We start from the raw sequence: 23314 nt of genomic DNA, 5'->3' as shown, positions 1-23314 counted from the left end.
GGCTCAGTTTTGGAAACCAGCCCCCCGGCCCGCCTACCAAACGGGGCAGCTGTCGATCAACATCGACAGCCACCCCTTTGTTAACGAGCTCCAGAGTGACAGAGTTTCTCTGTCGCTCCGGGGCTTGTGCACGCGCAGTGCGGCTGCTGCGCGTGCGCAGGCCATGCCATCGAGTCGGTTACCAGCACATCGGCGCTCGCAACCGACTCTGAATGAGGTCCACAATTCTTTGTTTACATAGTGTTAGTTTAGTGATCTAACTTTATTTAAATGTTTTAATATAACATTTTCTGAATAAGAAGCTGGAAAATGAATAAGAAGTGAATAAGAAATGAATAAGAAGCCAACTTCAGCCTCGTATTTTTGTCACTGTTTGTCACAAAATTGAGCAGATACCCTCCCCAGGCAAATAAAGAGTTTTCAGTGCCTTCAAAGAGAACAGAGACTTCCTAGTTAACTCTTAAAGCATCACTTTGTCGTTTTTCCTGTATAAACAGTATAATTATTACATCATGTGCCATCTTAGAAACAAATGGTATACAGACTCCGCTACAGCCTCTAACATCGCCGCACCTCTAGGACAATTCAATCTGCACTCACACTCACAGTACACGGCAAGTTTATAAAGCAACACTGACACCTAGTGGCCAGCGTGGGCATGTGCGCCGACTTAAAAATATATAGATATCTGTATTTTCCCCTCTATAAACTACTTGTATGGATCAAACTATAACCAGCAGCCCCTAGCGCCGTGCTTAATGCGAGGGATCGAATGTGACCCATTACACCCGGAGTATACAGTCGGGGTTTGCCTGTCATACATACACGGGCGTCAGGACCTGTGTGTGTGGGTGTCAAATGACAATCAGTGCTCAGAGCCTACATCTACGTCATCCCGTAGCCTGGCGTATTTCCGCTCTGTGCCGCACACTGCGGCCTGTACGGGGATTTGGAGCCGCGGTCTCGAGTCAAGATCAGCTTCGGTGCGAGAGCGGCCTAACCCGACCTAAACATGAGCAAGAGGAAAGCGCCGCAGGAGAGCCTGAATGAGGGCATCACGGACTTCCTCGTAGGTGAGAGAGAGAAGACGCCGGTGCTGTTACTGTGCTGTACACTGTGCGGCCACATAGGCAGCCTAATGGCCATTCACAGCATGTTTTACATTCATCTATACATACTTACATGTAGAGGGTTCTGCAGCACATGTATATAGAGCTTTACGTATATGATATCTGGAAATCATTCTGGCTACACTCCATAAACATTACCAAGGGATATAATAATGTTATATGGTTGCGAGTTGCCGTTGCAACGGCGTTAAAACGCCAGCAACAGAACGGCACCTTGTACCTTTCGCAGCCCGCTCCAAGTCCGAATTTGCTGAATTTTGCTCGGAGCCCTATGGGGCTGCGACCAAAATTCAGCGAATCCGAGCTGCCGTAAAGTTCAGCCATTTCCGCGACGACCCGCACTGGCGAGATCATCACGGCTAATAGGATTGCCCTCATAGTATTCTTCGTAAAGATGTCAATATTTAGGGGTCAATCCTATTAGCCGCGATGATCTCGCCGGTGCCAGTCATTGCTCGTAGCCCCACAGGGCTCTGAGCAAAATTATGCAAATTCGCACCTAATGGGATTGACCCCTGTATTTCATAAGCTCGTATAACAGAATTATGAGACAATAAAAAGGGGATGTAGTCAGGATACCGGTGGACACTAGCCCGCCCGCCGACATCCAGACACCCACATCCCGACAACGAACTAAAGATAGGCGTTGAAATCCCGACGCCTATCGTTAGCCCCACTACTAAATCCCGAACGAAGGTAAGCCGGGTGTCTTAGTGTTTAGCCACAGTAGGGGAGGGTTAGCTTAAGGGACCCCCGGAGGGACAAAAGGTGCATACGCACGTAAAGATTTTCTGTCCAACCATCCAACTAGTTGATTGGTTGGAATGAAAATCTGGTAAGGTATGGGAGTAACTGATGGTCAGCAATTTGCTCCTAAATGGCAGAAAACAGATGAAAATGGTCGTCAGACAAGTTTGTTAAATGTTTGCTCCCAAATGCCAGAAAATGGGCAAAAACTGTTGTTTGAACAAATTAAGATCAAACTGCTGACTGTCATTTGTTTTCACACCATACCAGCTTTCATTCCAACCAATCAACTAGTTGGATGGTTGGACAGAAAATCATTACGTGTGTATGCACCTTTAGGGTCAGGCGCCCCCCCCCCCCCCCCATTGGTAGGGAAAGGGGGAGGGGGTTAGCGTTAGGCACCACTAGGGGGGGGGGGGGGGGTTAGGTTTAAGGGGAGGGGGGAGGTTAGGCACCCCTAAGGGAGGGTTAGCGGGGGAGAGGGGAGGGTTAGAGGTCTTACCTGCTGTTGTCATCGGGCTGCCGCTGTCGGTATTTGATCCGGCAGCTAAACATCCGCCGGCATTACATACCGATTCCAATAAAAAGAAATGCCTGCATTTACAAGGACACTTTGCCAGGGAGGTGTCCCAAGCGGTATGCAGTCGGGAAGCCGGCGGACCTAATCCCGACAGCCGGCTTCCCGACTGCTTTATCCCAGTGAGGGTTAAATGACAGGCATCTAAATCTAGACGCCTGTCATTTTACAGACGCCGGGAGACCAGCGGCCGGCATCCCGATCGAAGGGATGCCGGGCGCCGCTGCGGATAGCCGCGGGGGGGGTGACTTAGGGTTAGGCACCCCCCGGGAGGTTAGGGTTAGGCTAGGGGGAGGGAGGACTTAGGTTTGGGTGGCGGGGAAGGGGAGATTAGGGTTAGGCACTGGGGGGGAAAGGTAAGGGTTAGGCACCCTAAAGGAGGGTTAGAAATAGGTTAGACAATACTTACCTTCGATGATCGGGATTTCCTCCTCTGCCGGCCTCCTGGTGTCGGGATTCCAATCGCCGGGCAGGTGTCCGGCGGTAAATCATACCACTTCCGTCCCAAGCATATGTATGGCTGTAATGTAATATTACCTTACACTGTTCTTTGAGAAGTATATTTTAGATCTCATTGCACACAAAATAAAGGGGTTAGATGTATCTAGCAGTGTAAAGAGTAGTGGATAAGTTGCCCATAGCGATCAATTATCATCCAGGTGACATTTGTCAAGTATATTCTATGATGGGGGTAGGCAACGTGCACACTTCGGCTGCTGTGGAACTACACATCCCAGAATGATAAGCCACAATTTTAGCATGCCCTAACAGCTGGACTGTGGCACTATGTGTACTTTCACAACAACTGGAGTGCCACACATTGCCTACCTCTGGTCTACGAAATGGTAGGTAGGGGCTGATTGGTTGCTATGGGAACTTCTCTCTTGTCAGGGCTTGATACATCGACCCCAAAGAGTGATTGTAGTTTTGTTTGAAAATATTATTAATAATATTTAAAGATGCTCTCAGAACCACATTTTTTACAGGTATAAGCATTTATAACCTGAACCTGACCCTTGATATGTTAAAAGTAGGAACCCTAAGGTGTTAGTACAGAACAAATAAAAAAGAAAAAAAATTAGATTTTTGCTCTTTTAAACATAATTTAACCAGTTCTTAGTTTTGTATACCACCTGTATAATGTGTAGTATTGATAATTGATCAGATATTCATGTTAGGATGTTTGTGGTTCTATTTTCAGAGCTGGCCAATTATGAGCGGAACGTGAATAGAGCCATCCATAAGTACAATGCCTACAGGTGAGAGCAAGTCCCTCATTGTAGATCTCAGCACTGAGATGCAGAAATTCTTTAATTTTATACAATAGCAAAAATGTCCAGATGATTGGATTAGAGCCGTGCCTAATTTCATTGTATCCTCTCCTGATACAGGAAAGCAGCCTCTGTGATAGCAAAGTACCCCACAAAAATCAAGAGTGGAACAGAAGCCAAGAAACTGGTGAGCACTGGTGTGACTTAGATTTAACATGCATCCCAAGCATCTTTTATTTCTTTTAAGTAGATGAGCAATATGATCAGGTTTCCCAGTTTCAATTTTGGAATAGTTGCATACGACATGGCTATTAGTATTACTTGAGACAGCATCTGCGATCCCTGGGCATATCAGGGTGGAGATTGGGAGGTTATTGCAAAAAGAGGAGGATTCATGTTATGTTATAGGAGTGAGATTTGCGTGTTTGGGCATGTTCCTCGTTCTTTTTCACAGCACCGCAGCCACAGTGGCCATTTTAAGAAAGTCTACAGGGATACCCGGCACTAGGCAGGGGCTGCTTGGGGAGTCTATGGTAGAGGCATCGGATCCACCAGTGCACTTGCTCCCATATGCAAAGTGCAGTATTTGCTCAGTCCATCGCATAGAAGTTCCCAAGCAGAATGCTTCAACTGGCATTTGCATATTTTTGCACTTGCGAATCCATGAGTAATCGCAGGCGCTTATGAACTGCATCCATACCTGAATCGGAACCATTGTCTCTGATGGGTTTCCTGAGCTCTGTATCCCAGCAATACTGACCACCAAAACAGCTGACTTTTATATAGTGCCTATGGAAGGAGGAGTGTAGGTTTATAGCTTATTTTATGGGGTGTTTTGAACTATATCTTGCATTTCGATTTTTACATAAGATTTCCAATAAGATCAAATTATAAGAAAACCCTATCACATGTACACTGCACAGCGACAGATTCATTGTGTATAAGATCGCCTTTCATTTTAAAATATGAAAGCTCCAGAACACCACATGGTAGTGGGATAGTTTTGACCTAGGAGATGTTGGGTAGATTGGTCAGAAAGTGGAAATGTATTGAGTGGGATGAGTATGATACATCGCAGTCCTTTATTCTGTAACAAGCTTGTCTCCCTCATTCTTCAGGACGGTGTGGGAGCCAAAATAGCTGAGAAGATTGATGAGTTTTTGGCCACTGGAAAATTGCGCAAACTTGAAAAGGTAACAAATTGTCCCCCGTATCACCCAACCATATCATTGTGCTCGGACCATGTGTATCCCTGACACTCTTTTATTCTGCTATTCTCTGTGTACATTACTTCTTTGTTTGTAATACTCTTCTAATTTGCCACCACCCACGCGGCTAACTCCTAACCCGGCCCCGCTATACTTGCGTTCGGGATGCCGGCTGTTGGGATTCCAGCGTCGACATCTCAACTGGGTTCGGGATTCCGGTGCCGGTGTTCTGTCCCGGGTCTGGATTCCAACAGCCGGCATTCCGTGCGTCTGTATCTAAACTACATTCCTGTAATTCAGTAGACCCTCACCCCTGCTAACACTGTATCTAACACCCGACTAGCTCCCAGGAGTGGTGGGTGTGTGCTGATAGCATGCGTTATCAAGTCTTCAACTAGGATTGCGGTGACAACTGATGTCGGATTGGAGAACGGGACACAGGCAGTGAGAGCTCTAGTGCACCGGAGCAGCTGCTCATTATATCCTATTGAGGCTTGCTTCTTATAAGACTCACAACTATTTTACAAGGAGAAGTCAATAAGAGGTATTATTCCTCACTTGATGAAGGACTCTTTATATTGCCTCTAAATAAATCACTAAGAGACTATCAACTTATACTCCAGAGGATATATGAACAATTCTTGCAGTATTGAACTGTTGCTACCTTGAGTGAGATTGTGAAAAGATTACGATCACCTTGATAGATACAGTGGTCTTTAGATATAATATCTTTTGTGCCTACTTGTAGCAGCAAAGTGGGGTTATTTCAGGACATAGATATACCAATATATTCATTGGTATATCTATTATTGATAGAATTGTGTGGTGTATGTATTTATATAAGCCTAGTTGAAGGCTAGGTATTTTATATCATATTATCAATTAAATACTGACTATTTTTTACATCTGTGTCTCAGTTAATCTATGATATCGCTCACCCTCAAGTGGAGTAGTTTATTCTATTCCTCTTGCATATATATTTTCCAATTCTAAACCGTTAAGTAGTAACAGAGCTGCTTTATTGGAGAGCTGCGTACTATAGATTATGTTATTCTAAACATTCTAATACTATCTACATTTGAATGCTCTATTAGCGCCTGGAGATTGAGTTTGTGGTTAACTCATTTTGGTTTTAAAATGTGTTATCAAGTGTCTACTGAAGTATGGATCCAGGGACTCAGGCCAACAAGTGGTCGGAAGAGAATGTTCCACTAAGAATCATGGCTGTAGTTGTGCTCATAGTAGCAGGATATTGGGAACAAACACGTATTATAAAATATAAGGATATTCAAAGTCGCCCAGGAGCTGTATACCTAACCAAAGGCAAAGCATATACGTATCATAGAATGTCAATGTGACTTCTCATATCATGCATATTTTATAGTGTGGAATTCAATATTCCTTCTAGTACTCAGGTTCAGTTTTAAGTAAAGCATGATGCTGGTATGAGAGAAGTAAATCTATTCAGGTTCTATACAGTGACATCCAACAGGAGTCCTCTCACCAATCACTGCTTACCAAATAGAAGGCTATACTTTACATGGGTGATATTAATAATCACCAAATGTCAGTGATGGCATCGCTACTTACCAAAATATGGGTACACACCTTTGTGTCATTGAGTCAATTTATCTGCATGGCGTGAAGGAAATGTAGGAGACAAAATGTGATTGTTAGTCGTTCTCACATAGTGTAATTGTAGACATGTGAATGTTACTATTGCCAATAATAACTCAGATGTTAAGTAGCCACTTTTTACTTTTACTATTACTGACTGTCATCCTTTTGGGATAAATAAAGGACCGCAAAGGCTACAATAACACTGGATCAACACAATTAGACTTTAACAATGTAATCTTCCCATCTCCCCTGTTTCCAGATTCGCCAAGATGACACAAGCTCTTCTATCAATTTCTTAACGCGGGTCAGTGGAATTGGGTGAGTTACATATTGCCCTACATTGTCAAAATAGAGCAGGTATCGGCAAGAGATGAGGTTGGCTGCTGCATTTTTTTTTTTTCTTTCAATAATTGCATACTTAATATCCCATATGTCTGTTTTTGGCTACCTACATAACATGTAGTTCTGTATAATCCAGAATACAGATTTAGGGGCCTATTTCTCTTTCGGCTCCTGGAGGATACTGGAAACCTTGGGGTATAGCTGGTGCTGGAGGAGTCTGGGCACTAGAGAGTTAACTTTCAAGGCAGCTCAGGCTCCTCTCTCCCCCCTATTCACCGCCCCCTGCCCAGGTCAGTCAGTTTATTTCTAGTGCCCTTAGGTGCTGGGCATGTTTATTTCAGTTGTATATGTATGTATATATCGCTTGTTGACCCAGCTCCGGTGGCCAGAACTTTGTCGGCAGATACCGTTGCTCTGCCTGCCCAGACTCTTCAAGCAGGCGGTGAGCCGGGGACAGGTAAGAAGCTTCCCCTGGTAATTGTTGGCAGTTACCTCCCACCTTGTGGGGACCTCTGCGAAGGGGTGGGCTAGTGAAGTCCCGGTGTGACGCTCACTCACTAGGCCACCAGGGAAAATAGTTAACAGGGCACTGTTGCCTAACGGTGAAACAGTCCCTGGCTGGTTGCCCACAGGTGAGGGGCTTTGTCCCTATTTATCCCTACCTTGACGCGCTCCCTCATACGTTAATAAGCTTTCAGTTTTCTATCCCCACTCTCTTCCACCTGGATGCTGAGAGGCCATTTTCAGCAGCCTGCAGAGCCAGTCTTCAAGCTTCCTAAGGAGAGTACCAGGTTTCCGCTCCTGGGCCTGGTTTTTTTCAGCCCCCATTTGTACTACCCATTGAGCCCTGGGATTTGGTCTTGGTACTCCAAGCTCTCCAACATCCCCCGTTTGAGCTGTTAGAGTGGATGGAAGGCGGTTTTCGTTTCGGCCATTTCCTTGGCCAGTTGGGTCTTAGAGTGCATACACACCTAAAGATTTTCTGTCCAACCATCCAACTAGTTGATTGGTTGGAATGAAAATCTGGTAAGGTATGGGAGAAACTGATGATCAGCAATTTGCTCCTAAATGCCAGAAAACAGATGAAAATGGTCGTCAGTATATAATATAATTCTGCATTGTATGTGACTGATGCTAGCGCTGACTGTCTGTGTCTTTTCTCTCATCTGTTAGTCTATATCTATCCCTCTTCTTTACTACCAGCCCTAAGAGGTGTAGTTAAGGTGGTTCTTTGTCCTCGCATATATAGATTGCAGTATTTGTGAAGTCTGTCAAATACGGTTGTGTGTTGCACAGTGCCATATTGTTGGACTAGTGAGTTGCATACGTTGTAAGTGGGGTCTGACAGCTATTTTTAGCGTTAGTCAGGACTAGTGTAGCGCAGACAAGTTTGTTTAGATCAAACATTTAACAATTTGTTCAAACAACAGGTTTTGTCCATTCTCCGGCATTTGGGAGCAAATTGCTGTTTGTCATTTGCTTTCATACCTTACCAGATTTTCATTCCAACCAATCAACTAGTTGGATGACACAAATGCACTACCCAATACAGCATTGAAACGTTGGTTACTCATCCTGCGAGTCTGTCTTCTTTCCTGAGTGCCACTATCATGGAGATATATATTTATCTCTCTATCGTCAGACATGTCTGACCATGAGGTCGAGCGAAATGCTGCACTCGCACTGCTATCCTGCAAGCTATGTGCTGCAGGGGTGGGTAAGGAGGATTTAACTCGGGATGGGTTATGTGTGAGGTGCTATCAGTTGCCTGGCCCCTCAAGCCCCCCCAACGACTAAACGGGTCCCCCTTAGGCGTTTTTTTCTCAGGTCCTGGCCTCCATTGCGGGTTGCCTGGCAGTCCCAGCTGTTTTACCTCATATTGGGTTACCTCAACAAACCATCCTTCCATCTCAGGGTATCCCGCATTGTTTGCAGTCTACTCCTGTACCACAGTCTGTCACTCCCTACCAGGGATTTCCGCAGTATATGCAATCCCCATTGGTATCACAACAGTCTGTACACCTTGTGGAGGTCCCTAGAAGGGAATGACAACCACCCTGGGTGGATGTTTTATCTAGTTCAGTTCACAGTTTGGCATCTTCCTCTACAGCCTTTCAGACCATGTTACGTAATGAAAGAACTAAGAAGGCATCTAAACGCCCTGTATGTCATCCCAGTCTACACAACTATCAGACACAGAGGTGTCGTCGGATGATGGGGAAGTGGATGATTCGTCTGATTCCCCTGCACTGGAGGTGGAGCCTACATCAAGTATTAATATTCTGGCTTTGGTGCGGGCAGTCCGATCCATACTAGATATAGAAGATGACGAACCTGCCCCTAAATCCAAATACCCTCAGTTTAAACAGGTAAAGGTGACTTTGGCAGTTTTTACTCTCTCTGACCAGCTGGTAGACCATATGGCAGAGGCTTGGCAAGCACCTGGTAAACTGTTTCAGCCACAAAAGCGTTTGGCCTCACGTTATCCATTCTCTGAAAGGATCTGTAAGAAGTGGGAATCACCTCTTGCGGTGGATTCTCATTTTACTCGCTTAATAAAAAAGTGCCACGCTACCCATGCCTCCCATTTCTTCCTTGAAGGTTTCTACGGATAGGAAGGTGGAGACGTGCCTGAAATCAATTTATTCTCTCTCTCAGGAGCTGTTGCCCGCCCGTCCATGGCTATCTTATGGGTGGCTAAGGCAATAGAAGGTTGGGAAAATTTTCTGGAGGACACTTTCCCCAAGAAGGCTCCTGAGATTCAGAGGTCTTTGGTGGGCCACATTAGAGATGTGGCTGCTTATATTGGTGAGGCTTCTTTGGAATCCAGTCTACTGACCTCCAGAGTCTCGGCCGCGGCAGTGTCTGCTCACCGCTCCTTGTGGCTGCGCTCCTGGAGGGCAGATGCTGACTCTAAAAAGGGCCTGGAGGCCTTGCCCTACAATGGGGAGATATTGTTTGGCCCGGACCTGGACAAAATTGTTGACACACTGGCAAAATCTAAATCAGCTTTTATGCCATCAGCATCTGCACCTTCCAAAGCTAGAACCAATTCCTTTCAGTCATTTCGTCCTCAAGGAAAGCCCAAAGGACAGTCTTTCCCTAGGCAATCAGCGACCAAAGCAACCACCAAGCCTAAGAAACAAGCCAGGAGCGCAAGGCGCCCTGCGTCCAAGTCTGAGGATAAACCCTCAGCCTGATGGGACGGGCCTCCCTCTGGGGAATCCCAGAGTGTGAGGCCGACTACTTCCGTTCGCCCAGAGCTGGTGTCAAACCACCAAGGATGCTTGGGTAAAAGAAGTTGTCTCTCAGGGGTACGGTCTTTCATTCCGACGAAGACCTCCCCACCAGTTTTTCTGTTCAAGCCCTCCTTCCGACAAGAACAAGACCTTACAGATTCGATAAGCCATAGAGTGCCTTGCTGAAAGCAGGGGTAATTGTGCCAGTTCCACTATCTCAAAGAGGGACTGGTTATTATTCTACTGTTTCTGGTTCAGAAGCCGAATGGGTCTCATCAGCCTAACCTCAAATCTCTGAACAAGTTCCTCAGGGTGCCCAAGTTCAGGATGGAAACTTTACGTTCCATCATACTGGCTATGGAACTTGGGTATTACATGGTATCCCTGGACATTCATCATGCTTACCTGCATATCCCCATAACATCTCACCAGCGTTATTTTCAGTTTGCTATTCTGCACCAACACTTCCAGTTTCCGGCACTGCCCTTTGGCCTATCCACGGCTCCAAGGGTCTTTACAAAAGTTATGGCTGTCATGGCAGCCCATCTGCGGAGTCAGGGTATGCAACTCCTGCCATACCTGGACAACCTCCTCTTGCTGGCGAGTTCTCAGAGGTGCTTCAACACCACCTACGCCTGACAATCGCTTTTCTACAAGCGCATGGGTGGCTAATCAAAAGTCCTCCCTAATTCCCTCACAAAGGATGGTTCATTTGGGAGCTTTTCTGGATTGTCACCAGCAGGGAATCTTCCTAACTCCGGAAAACATCTCCTCGCTGCAACTGCGAGTGCGCAGATTTCTCCGCAGTCATTCGGTGTCAGTAGACTCTGTGATGCAGGTTCTAGGGTCCATGGTGTCCACATTCGACATGGTGGAATATGCTCCATTTCATTCAAGGCCCCTGCAGGGGCTGATCCTCTCCAGATGGAACAGCTTGGCCCACCGGATCAAGACTCAGACGATGGTGCTCTCTCCGGAGGTGCGCCTGTCTCTGTCTCGGTGGCTAATGACACCTCATCTCACCAACGGTTGCCCCATTTGGATCCCGGACTGGGTACTCCTCACAACGGACGCCAGTCGCTGGGGCGCAGTGACCGGTCCGCACTCATTTCAGAGCCGTTAGACAGCGGTCGAAGTAGCCCTGTCCATCAACATATTGGAACTTCAGGCCGTGTACAAGTCACATTCTTCACTGAAAGCCCGTACGGGTTCAGTTCGAAAACGCCACCACAGTGGCTTATATCAACCTCAAGGAGGCACTCTAAGTCGGGCAGCTGTGACAAGTGTCACGCATTCTGTCGTGGGCGGAGTGCCACCTCCTGGCTATTTCAGCAGTGTTCATTCCAGGAGTTCCTCAGCCGTCACAACGTGCACCCAGAGCAATGGTCTCTTCACCAGGAGGTGCTTTAGCTCCTAGTGGACAAATGGGGCCTCCCGGAGGTGGACCTCCATGGCCCCCCGATACAATCACAAGTTACCGGTGTACGGGTCCAGAACAAGGGATGCCGAAGCAAGCTTGGTGGACGCTCTGTCAGTAAGGTGGACATTCCCGTTTGCGTACCTCTTTCCTCCGATATCCCTGCTTCCTCTGGTTCTTCGGAAGTTCAAGCAAGACGGAGGCACAGTCCTGCTGGTGGCTCCAGCTTGGCCCAGACGTCATTGATACTCAGATCTTTGGAGTCTCTCCATCGACACTCCGTTCCTATTGGCTCAACGACTGGACCTGTTGTCTCAGGCTCCTTGCCTTTACCCCGATCTGGATCGTCTGTCTTTGACGGCGTGGCTCTTGAGACATCCATCCTAAGGTCCAAGGGATTCTCTAGCTCAGTCATCAGCATGATGCTCCGAGCACGTAAACCTGCTTCGGCCAGGATATACCACAGGGTGTGGCATACGTATTTCCAGTGGTGTTGCTCTTGGGATTACGACCCTCAGGTGTTTCGTATTTCTAGGACTCTGGAATTCCTTCAAGTGGGATTGGACCTCAGTCTTTGCCCGGCCTCATTGAAAGTACATGTCTCCACACTGTCAGTGTGGTTCCAACGAAGGGTAGCTCCGCTCCCGATATCCACACCTTTTTACAAGGTGTTCTCCGGATTCAACCTCCCTTTGTTCCCCCAGTGGCTCCTTGGGATTTGGCGGTTGTTCTTCGGGCCCTCTGGGGTTCTCCATTTGAACCACTAGATTTGGTGGATCTCAAGTGGTTAACAGCTAAGAATCTCTTTCTCCTGGCTATTGCCTCTGCCTAGATGGTGGCAGGATTGAGTTTCTTCCTATAGTGGTTTCTAATTTCCATATTAATCAGGAAATTATTGTACCGGCCTTTCAGTCACCTGACCCCTCGGCAGGTGAGGTCTCATTGGATGTGGTCCATGCTCTTCGGATTTATGTGGACCGGTTCCGTTCGGAAATCAGATTCCTTATTTGTGCACTATGGATTTCACAAGCTGGGATGGCCAGCCAATAAACAAACATCGGCCAGATTGCTTCATATGACTGTCTCAGAGGCTTTCACACTGGCAGGCTTGCCTGTTCCGGCTTCTGTTGCTGCTCATTCTACCCGGTCTGTAGGCCCCTCGTGGGCAGCTCGCCGCGGCGTCTCGGCTGTTCAGCTTTGTAAGGCAGCCATGTGGTCTTCCTTTGGGTGTCGGATTCTCCTCTCAGTGCAGGAGCGTCCCCACCCTTAAAAGGACTGCTTTGGGACATCCCCAAATTCTCCCTGTGGAGCCTATGGACCCTGAAGAAGAAAATGAGTTATGGTGAGAACTTACCTTTGTTAACTCTTTCTTTGAAGTCCATAGGGTCCACAGGGCACGCACCTGGCTTCATATGGGCTATGTTGCTGGTCACCGGTTTCCTGTCTCCTTTTCTGTGAGTGTGATTCTCGAGTGTTCCAGTCTTCCTTCTCTCTTTTTCCTCCTCCAGCCTTTGGCTATTTACCAACTGAGGTATGGGGAGGATGGACCCAGTGCATCCTGGGAGCAAAGCTTTAACTGCGCGGTGCCCGGGATCCAGATCCAACCTACACCCCAAGGTCCCCCTGTGGACCCTATGGACTTCGAAGAAAAAGAGTTAATAAAGGTAAGTTCTTACCATAACTCTCATTTTTACATTATTGCTATCTATTTGTTTTTTTTATATATATTCCTTCAGATATATTGGAACATTGGTTTGAGACTTTGGAACTTCAATGGATTTTTTTTGCTTTTAAAGTTGATATATTCATTTTTTCACCTATTTGTGTTTTTTCATTGAAGTGGTATTCTGGCCTTTGGATTTGAAAATAAACTATTGTTTTAAATGTGTCAACTAGTATATCCATTTTTATATCTTACTGTTTTTTCCACTGAAGTATTGTTCTAGCATGTGGTGATAATGGTAAAAAGTGGAAAGATTATTTAGAAGAAATTAGACATTGGATTTCAGCGCTGCTGGACTAACACATTGTGGGTTTTTTCAGATATTTAATAGCTTGTTGAACTGTGCTGGTGTTATAAGCAGCTGCAGTAATCAACGAGTGCTTTGTGGAGAACTCAATATTCTAGGTTTCTTTGATATAGAAGTGACTGCTAATGCCTTCACTTCTAAAGGGGCCTATCCATTAGCAGATTTATTTCTGAGCGACCAAAGATATCTATTGAAAATTCCGGTGGCTGTGCTGAACGATATCTGTGATGTACATGACAGATTTTGGCAAACGCCGAACGATATCGCATGACATCATTCAGGGAGTGGATTTTTTCTCTGCAGCGCTCTGTAGCTGCTGCTAATATCTTTCGCCGTTTACCGCATATAAACTGCACGATATTGCTAATATCGTCCAGCTATATGCGATAATTGACCAACATGTTGGAGAGATGATAGATGCGATTTATCGGCTGCGGGAGTGCGCATCTGTCATCGTTCAGGGCCTATCCATTAGCAGATATAATGAACGATATATCGTTCAATCGTTCATTATATCTGCTATTGGATAGGCCCCTTTACACATTGCAGGGAAGGGCTCCTTTCAGAAACCCTGTCCCTGTATGGGTTTTGTTTAATTTTTTTATACATTCCTCCAAATATTAATTAAAACTAAATTTAAAACCTGATATTTTACACATATGCCCCTAAACATACTATTAATTTAAGGTATATTGCCTGGGGGAGGTAGTATACAGATGAAGCCAATATTGTGGCGCTCTGTGTACATCTTTGTGTTTAGTGGACACAACGTCGGCTGTGTGTATAGTGTGTGTGTGGCCCCACATTTTACTGACCTTTTTGCATTGGTAAGTGATTTCTAATACCCCTTTCAGATATACAACCCGAGAAAATTCCTGCTCAGACCCGGGAATTTCTCCTGTGCAAATTCCCGGGTATTTGGTCGAGACCACCCTTTCACACTACAGTGTCTTCCCGGGAAATTCCCAGGTAGACCCCTTTCAGACAAGAGCAGGGTTTTTCTGCTTACCTGCCTCTTCTCTGCCGTCTGCTAGCCTATCCCCTCTCTGGCTGATGATGATGTCATCATTCAGCTGCTGGAAGCCGGCCAATCATAATGCAGATTTTTTTTTTTTTATTATTATATTTTTTTTTTTTCAATTTATTTTAATTCCCTAGTGGTCCAGCGGGAGTGCGGGTGGCCCGCTATGGCTGGGACCAGTCAGCAGTCTCCAGCGCGGGTGACACAGCGACGCTCTGCGCTGTCAACTACATGTAAAAGCTGCTTGGTGCTGCCCGGGAGTAGTAAATTCCCGGGTAGCACCATTCAGACAGAAACTCTGCAATTTCCCTGGTCGATTTGAAGGGGCGACTACGGTACCTTTTCAGACAGACGCTGCTACTCGGGAATTTGGCTGAGGCAGGCAAAATACCCGGGAATCTCGAGATGTCTGAAAGGGGTATGAGTTGTTTAAGAGGGGGAAAAAAACTAAATATTTCAGTGTTCGATAAGTCTATTCTCACTGTTAGAGGGATATCACTGTGAAAGACAAAAAGTGGTATTAGGAAGATGGTTCATGGGATATAGTACTAATAATCTGTATCTTGCAAATCCAAGAGACATCTATAGAAAACCTAAAGGGACTGCATTGATATTTGGCACTATTTATACATATGGCTGAGGATTGGAAACTAGCCGTGCCCACACACTGTTTAAATGACCATATAATGAAGATGTTTACCACACAACTAACCTACACTGACCTGGGTATTTAGTGTTGTCCCTAATTTGTAGATGGCAATATAAGCATGGAGACCTCCCCTGTCAGATGTTTAGCAAGCAGTGTCTTTACAGAAACTCCTCTCTGAGCATACCTGATTAACTACCATCCTATTTCATCTACTATCTGGCCATGACTCCTATAGTTTCCTTCTTTCTACTTCAGGGTCCATAGGGGTCCACAGGGTGACCTTGGGGTATAGCTGGATCCTGGATCCTCGGGCACCACTGAGTTAAAGCTTTCAGCTGCTCCCAGGATGCACTTGGGTCCAACCTCCCCTATACCCCGCCCCCGAGCCACAGGCACCTCAGTTTAAGATGGTGCCCGGCCGGAGTCGGGTCACCCTGCGGGGGGGGGTCTGCAGGAGCAGCCCCCTAAAGCTTTTTATTTTAACTTAGTTTAATTTTTTTTACTATAGTTTTTTTCTCCAGAGCGGCAGCAATGGGCTGTCTGTACAGACGCCCACGCTGCCGCTCCTTCTCCCTGCTGGCGCCGCGACGCCAGCACTGAACTGGGGATCGCGGCGGGGGAAGCCAGAGTCTGTACTAGCCGGACTCTGACTTCCCCCGGGACTGCTGTCGGAAGACGACGGGGAGATTAAGGTAAGCCGCGCACCGCTGATTAGCGGCGGTGCGCGGGTTCCTTGTAAATGCAGTCCCATGCCCCCGGTCTAGGGGACAGACCGTGGGCGCTAGCGGTGGCGGCGGGCCTCCCCTCCAGCGGAGGAATACCCCGCCAGACCACTAGACCACCAGGGTAAATTATGCGGTAAATTATGCGGGGGTTAAATATGCTAGCCAGGGGAGGAAGCCTTCCCTGTCTAGCGGCTCCTCCCCTCAGCTCAGCGCGCCTTTCAGCTCGTAGTCTGGCGTCGCTGAGCTGCAGCTACTCGGGCCACTCCTCCTCTGAGGTCTCCAGCAGCCATTTTCTTCAAGTGGCAGCGCAGATCTTCAGGGAGCACGCGGACCGGTCCCCCTGTGTACCTCTCCCCCGACAAGGACAGTGTACACAGCACTATAGCCCTCCCAGACACTGAATCTGGGAGGTTGATTGTAGTGGAAAGGTGCAGTGAGTATATCTTCCTGCATGGTATGTGACTTTTGCTAGTGCTGCCTGTCTGTGTCTTTTTTCTACTTACTGTCAGCCTATACCTATCCCTTTCCTTCTCCTACAAGCCCTACAGGTGTGCGGGGGAAGGGTGTTTCTACAGACCTCGCCTATATAAATCACGTATTTGTGAGGTCCGTCACATACAGTTGTGTGCTACACAGTACCATATTGTGGGCTGTTGTTCAGCACACTGGTGAGTGCGCACGTTTTCTTCCTAAGTCATGTCTGAGGAGGAGATTGAGCACTCCGGGGCTCCGGTATTGTTCTCCTGCAGGCGCTGTTCTGCAGGAGTGGATAGGGAGGATTTGTCACAGGACGGCCTGTGCGGACGGTGCCAGGCGCTCCCTGGTATGTCTAAACCTCCCATGTCGCAGGAGCCACCATGGGCGATGTTTTCCCAGGTGCTGGTGTCCATCGCGGACCGTCTGTCGGTCCCGACTGCCGCCCCTACTAGGGCGTTGCCCCTGCCTGCCATCCCCCATTCCCCGGGTGTCCCACAATTATTGCAGACTCCCCTGGGGTCTCAGCCTGTTGGTCCCTATGCGGGGTTGCCAATGTATATTCAGTCCACCCCTGTGGCACAGCAGGCTGTGGTGCCGTTTCAGGCTCCTGTGGCAGCTCCTCCACCCTGGGTGGATGCGCTTTCCCACACTGTCCAAGATTTGGCGGCAGCATCTTCGGCTTTTCAGTCGATGTTGCGCAGTGACGTGCCCTCCAGGGCGTCTAAACGCTCATTCATGGCGCAGGCTGCGCATCTTTCGGATTCTGAGGGGTCCTCGGATGATGGTGAGGTGCAGGATGACTCAGCCTCAGATGCCTCAGTCCAGGAGGTAGACACTAAGTCTTACATCAATGTGCGGGCTCTGGTTAAGGCGGTGCGGGCCATTCTTCTGATTGAGGATGAGGCACCCGCTCCCAAGTCGAGGTATCCTAGTTTTAAAAAAGCTAAGGTTACTTCTGCAGCGTTCCCCTTGTCTGATCAGTTGACTGATCACATGGCGGTGGCCTGGCAGACACCCAGTAAGCGTTTCCTGCCACAGAAACGCTTGGCGTCCAATTATCCATTCCCGGAAGCGCATTGTAAGAAATGGGAAACTCCGCCTGCAGTCGATTCCCATGTAACACGCCTCATCAGGAGTGCTACTTTGCCATTGCCGTCTATATCCTCACTGAAGGATCCTACGGACAGGAAGGCGGAGACTTGTCTAAAGTCTATTTATTCTCTCTCAGGGGCTGTAGCCCGGCCGTCCATGGCCATCTCCTGGGTGGCCAAGGCCATTGAGGGGTGGGCCAACGCCTTGGAGGACACGTTTACGGATGAAGATCCGGACGTCCAGAGGGCGTTGTTAGGACAGATGAGAGATGCCGCCTCCTACATTGGAGAAGCATCGTTGGATGCTAGCCTGTTGACCTCTAGGGTTTCGGCGGCAGCAGTGTCTGCTCGTAGATCCTTGTGGTTGCGGTCTTGGAGAGCAGACGCGGATTCAAAGAAAGGCTTGGAGGCCTTACCTTTTAATGGAGAATTACTATTTGGTCCGGACCTGGACAAAATAGTAGATACCCTGGCAAAATCCAAGTCAGCCTTCCTCCCTTCAGCTACTACACCTGCTAAGGTCCGGAGCTCGGCCTTTCGTTCCTTTCGGGTTCAGGGCAAGGCAAAGGGTCAGTCCTTCCCGAGGCAGTCCGCACCCAAGACCGCCTCAAAGCCAAGGAAGCAAGCCTGGAGTGCTAGGCGCCCTTCTTCCAAGCAAGAAGATAAGCCTTCTGCGTGATGGGACGGGCCTCCCTCTGGGGGACCCCAGAGTGGGAGGCCGACTTCTTCAATTCGCCCAGTGCTGGCACAATACCACCACGGATGCCTGGGTGCGAGAAGTGGTCTCCCAGGGGTACGCCCTGTCTTTTCGGCACAGGCCGCCTGGCCATTTTTTTTGCACAAGTCCTTCTCAGGCTGGTTGATCAACTGGAAGAAGTCCTCCCTCATCCCATCACAGCGGATGGTTCATTTGGGGGCCCTGCTGGACTCTCGTCAGCAACGGATTTTTCTGACTCCAGAGAAGGTCTCCTCCTTACAGCTGCGGATTCACAGTTGTCTGAGCAGTGGCAGAGTGTCGGTGCACTCAGCGATGAGAGTTTTGGGGTCCATGGTGTCGGCATTCGACATGGCGGTGTTTGCCCAGTCCCATTCCAGGCCCCTGCAGGGGCTGATTCTTTCGGAATGGAACGGATTGCCACACAGGATCCGCTCTCAGATGCTGGTGTTGTCTTCGGAGGTGCGCCTGTCCCTAGCCTGGTGGCTGCAGACGGCTCATCTCCACGAGGGGCGCCCCTTTTGGATCCCGGAATTGGTTCTGCTCACGACAGATGCCAGTCTCCGGGGTTGGGGGGTGGTGACAGGCTCCTTGTCACTTCAGGGTCGTTGGTCGGCGGAGGAAGCGCTTCTTCCCATCAACATCCTGGAACTGCGGGCAGTATACAGAGCCCTGCAGTCGTCCGGCACCGCTCTTCACGGAAGGGCCGTTCAGGTGCAGTCAGACAACGCCACCACGGTGGCGTACATCAATCACCAGGGAGGGACTCGCAGTCGAGCTGCGATGTCGGAGGTGTCCCGCGTCCTGGCTTGGGCGGAGCGCTATCTTCCAGCTCTCTTGGCAGTTTTCATCCCAGGAGTCCTCAATTGGGAGGCAGACTTCCTCAGCCATTACGACGTGCATCCCGGGGAATGGTCGCTTCATCCAGAGGTATTCCAACTACTCGTGGACAAGTGGGGGCTGCCAGAGCTGGACCTGATGGCGTCCCATCACAATCACAAGCTGCCTGTGTACGGGTCAAGGACAAGGGACGCAGGCGCAAGTCTGATAGACGCGTTGTCGGTGAAATGGCTGTTTCAACTGGCTTACTTGTTCCCTCCGATATCTCTGCTGCCTCGGGTCCTGCGCAAGTTCAAACAGGACGGAGGCACACTGATCCTGGTGGCCCAGAAGGCCGTGGTACTCCGATCTGCGGAGCCTGTCCATCGACGCTCTGTACCTCCTACCTCAACGGCGGGACCTGTTGTCTCAGGGGCCCTGTCTTCACCCGGATCTGGGTCGGCTATCTTTGACGGCGTGGCTCTTGAGACAGCCGTCCTGAGGTCTCGGGGCTTTTCTGGCTTCGTTATTACCACCATGCTGAGGGCGCGCAAGCCTGCTTCCGCGAGGATCTATCACAGAGTGTGGCACACTTTCTTTCAGTGGTGCGAGGCCAGAAACTATGATCCCCAGGTGTTCCGGGTTTCGCGTATTCTGGCTTTCCTTCAGTCGGGTTTGGATTTAGGATTACGTCTTTCCTCGCTGAAGGTGCACGTGTCTGCTCTGTCGGTGTGGTTCCAGCGCAGGATCGCTGCTATGCCGGACGTACACACCTTTTTCCAGGGAGTTTTGAGAATCCAGCCTCCCTTTGTGCAATCTGTGGCCCCGTGGGATTTGGCGGTGGTTCTTCGGGCCTTACAGGGTCCGCCTTTTGAGCCCTTGGAGTCAGTGGAGCTCAAGTGGCTAACTTTTAAGACGGTTTTCCTCTTGACAATTGCTTCTGCCAGGAGGGTTTCAGATTTGGGGGCGCTTTTCTTGTCGTCCCCATTTTCTGATTTTTCATCAGGACAGAGCGGTGCTTCGCACTCGTCCTGATTTCCTGCCTAAGGTGGTTTCCAGGTTCCACATTAATCAGGAAATTGTTGTACCAGCCTTTCAGTCGCCTGATCTTTCGGCTGGGGAGGCTTCCTTAGACGTTGTCCGTGCACTCCAGGTTTATGTGGACCGGACTAGTTCTGTGAGGAAGTCGGATTCTTTGTTTATCCTCTTTGGTTTTCACAAGAGGGGTTGGCCTGCCAACAAACAGACTCTAACCCGTTGGCTTCGTTCTGTTATTATTGAGGCTTATATGCAGGAGGGTTTACCTGTTCCAGCCTCTGTTAAGGCTCATTCCACTCGGTCTGTGGGCCCTTCTTGGGCTGCTGTTCAGCTGTGTAAGGCGGCCACCTGGTCTTCCATTCAGACCTTTTTGAGGTTCTATGCGTTTGACACCTTTGCCTCTCAGGATGCATCCTTTGGGCGCCGGGTTCTCCTATCAGCACAGGAGCGTCCCCGCCCTTGGTTGGACTGCTTTGGGACATCCCCAAGGTCACCCTGTGGACCCCTATGGACCCTGAAGTAGAAAACAAGAGATATGGTAAGAACTTACCTTTTGTTATCTTTGTTTCTACGAAGTCCATAGGGTCCACAGGGCGCCCGCCCTGACGCACCTGGCTTCATATGGGCTCTGTGACTGGTCACCGGTTTTCCGTCTCCCATTTCTGTGAGTATGGTTCTTGTGTGTTCCAGTCTTCCTTCTCTCTGTTTCGTCTCCTCCTCCGGCCTGGGCTGCTTACCAACTGAGGTGCCTGTGGCTCGGGGGCGGGGTATAGGGGAGGTTGGACCCAAGTGCATCCTGGGAGCAGCTGAAAGCTTTAACTCCGTGGTGCCCGAGGATCCAGGATCCAGCTATACCCCAAGGTCACCCTGTGGACCCTATGGACTTCGTAGAAACAGAGATAACAAAGGTAAGTTCTTACCATATCTCTTGTTTTTTGATATTGGAGATGAGTTCATTCATTACCGTCCAATCATATACTATAAGCATATGTAGTACTGAGATACTAGATAACGTGCTAGTAGATATAAACACCACAAATGTCAGCTCCAATAATTCAGTGCAGACATGCACAGAATGCTGTGACATGCAGGGAGTGAATATTTGCCAAGAATACATGTGGGGATTGGGTACCGGTTGCGATGAGATGCAGGAGTTGGGTAGCAGCCGAGGAGACATGCAGGGGAGCAGAAGGAAGCACATTTATAGGTCCAATTTAAAGGGGATATTAGGACTCTCACATGTGGACTTTGATCGGGTGAGAACTGTTAGATCAAGATTGGTCACATTATATATGAAATATAAAAAATTTTTATATATATTTTTTTATGTTTTTTGCTTCCTTTAGTAAACTTTGCCAGTTATGCAGGTTTTTATTAGGAACTAAGAAGTTTCATGGTAATGCATGATAGTCTGTATAGACTTTTACAATATTAAGGTGATTGTTATATGTCATTTGTATACCACTATTGACATGCTTATTGTGTGTTTATTAAATATATGTTAGATTTATTTGGTGTCTTGAATTAATTTCTGCCACGTTAAGTATTTATTTGTAATTACAAGTTCAATTAGCGCAACTCCACCATTGTAATATTTATGTTTGGGATCATCAGAAGGTGATCTTTTATTGGGTTTACACAGACCCATAGGAGTTTGCAGCTGTGGTCTATACTTTAATTGTAGTTTATTAGCGCCAGGCTGTCATTTGGTGGGACATAAATGTCTGTGTTTCTGCAGAGCGTGTAAGGTAGTCTCTGAATTGTCTTTGTGCCTTGTATTACAGGCCAGCAGCTGCTCGCAAACTAGTGGAAGAAGGAATCAAGACCTTAGACGGTAAGTCTACCATGCATTTCAATCACCAGGTTTTTCCCTGTTAACGTCATTCATGAACCACAAAAGAGCCAACAGCTCAACACCAGATCTGTGAACAATTTTGGACTGTACTTGCCAGGACAAATTACACCTCATCATACCTCTGATCCTCAGTTAATCACGAGCCCCGCACATGAGTGGCGATCAACCATTTTTCTCTCCCATCCAGTTGGCGGACCCATCAGCCATGGGTCCTCCTCCTGTGTATCACCTGGCATTAAGTAAACTTGGAGCCCAAGGAGTACTGCATATGGCTGCTAAGGATAGTGCTATTTCTTATCGGTTAGCAATAATATTATTTTGTTTTTTTAAATTCTTGCTGTGTTAATGACTTAGAATAATGGCTCAATCATATTTCGGGGGACACCTTAGGAAGGGGAACCCTGATCAGCATTGGTAGGGATTGCGTGAAATCCAGCACTGTTAAAGCCTTCCTGCTCCTCTGAGAAAGCACCTGACCGCGACTGGCATAGCAGCTTCAAATCATGCTGCAATCCAGAACGAAGCGCCAAAGAAATGATTTCTTTCTCTGTTTGGAGGTCTGCAGTGGACTGTCTACTGGCCACTGCTAAATCCAGGCAGGGCAGCTATATTACTGGTTCAGTTGCCATGTTTGTACTGGGCCATATGGTGGGTGCACTTTTCCCCCAATTGTCAGCACCTCCTCCTCGGTAGACTTTATCTTGGGCTGTCACTTCAGCAGAGAGCAACGAAAAGGTAGAGGTAAATACCTGTCCCTATTACTCCCAGGATAGGATCGTGGTGTGGCGTCTGCCTCGCAGCTGGGGGGGACAGGGCCTGATTCAGAGACGGACGCTCCTGAAGGAGCGCTCGCTCTGAATCGGCTTTTTTTTTTTTTGGAGCGGCCTCCTGGCCGCTCGCATAGCTGTGGGTGACCACCCACAGCTATTGCGAGCGGCCAGGATGATGGTCAAGACCATCGCGACCATCGGGCTTGCGACGAGACCCTTATGGTAGGGTCTCGTCGCCGCAAGCCCCAGAGAGCTTCTGGATCTAATAGAGCCGGAAGCTCTCCCACTGACATCACTGGTGATGTCAGTGGGGCCGCCTACAAACGGTAGGCATTCGCATGGGAACGCCTCCGTTTGTGAAGCCATCCCCCCGCCACGCCTACAAAATGGGGCGAGCTGTCGATCAACATCGACAGCCTCCCCTTTTGTAGTGAGCCACGAAGCGAGTGCTTTTTGCACTCGCTCCGGGCACGTGCACGCCGCGTGTGCGCACTGGGCCACCATCGACCCGCTTGCGAGTGGGTCTGAATCAGGCCCCTAGTGCGCACTTTGGACCTCCACACCACGATCCTA

At 48.4% G+C, this 23314-nt stretch overlaps 1 protein-coding gene across 1 annotated transcript; it reads left to right on the top strand.

Annotated features, from left to right (window-relative positions):
* Positions 1-755: 755 nt before the first annotated feature.
* LOC148515068 (DNA polymerase beta) lies at positions 756-21950 on the top strand (the record flags this gene model as incomplete). The annotated part of the gene is made up of 6 exons (XM_088480519.1): positions 756-1073; positions 3656-3713; positions 3846-3912; positions 4844-4918; positions 6813-6871; positions 21901-21950. Coding segments are annotated over exons 1-6 (370 nt in total), but the record flags the coding sequence as incomplete, so codon positions are not given.
* Positions 21951-23314: the final 1364 nt, after the last annotated feature.

The sequence above is a fragment of the Taudactylus pleione genome, unplaced genomic scaffold, assembly GCF_031769625.1.
Source record: "Taudactylus pleione unplaced genomic scaffold, aTauple2 ptg000253l, whole genome shotgun sequence".
NCBI classification, from domain to species: domain Eukaryota; kingdom Metazoa; phylum Chordata; class Amphibia; order Anura; family Myobatrachidae; genus Taudactylus; species Taudactylus pleione.
This window is presented reverse-complemented; position numbering and strand designations above follow the sequence as displayed.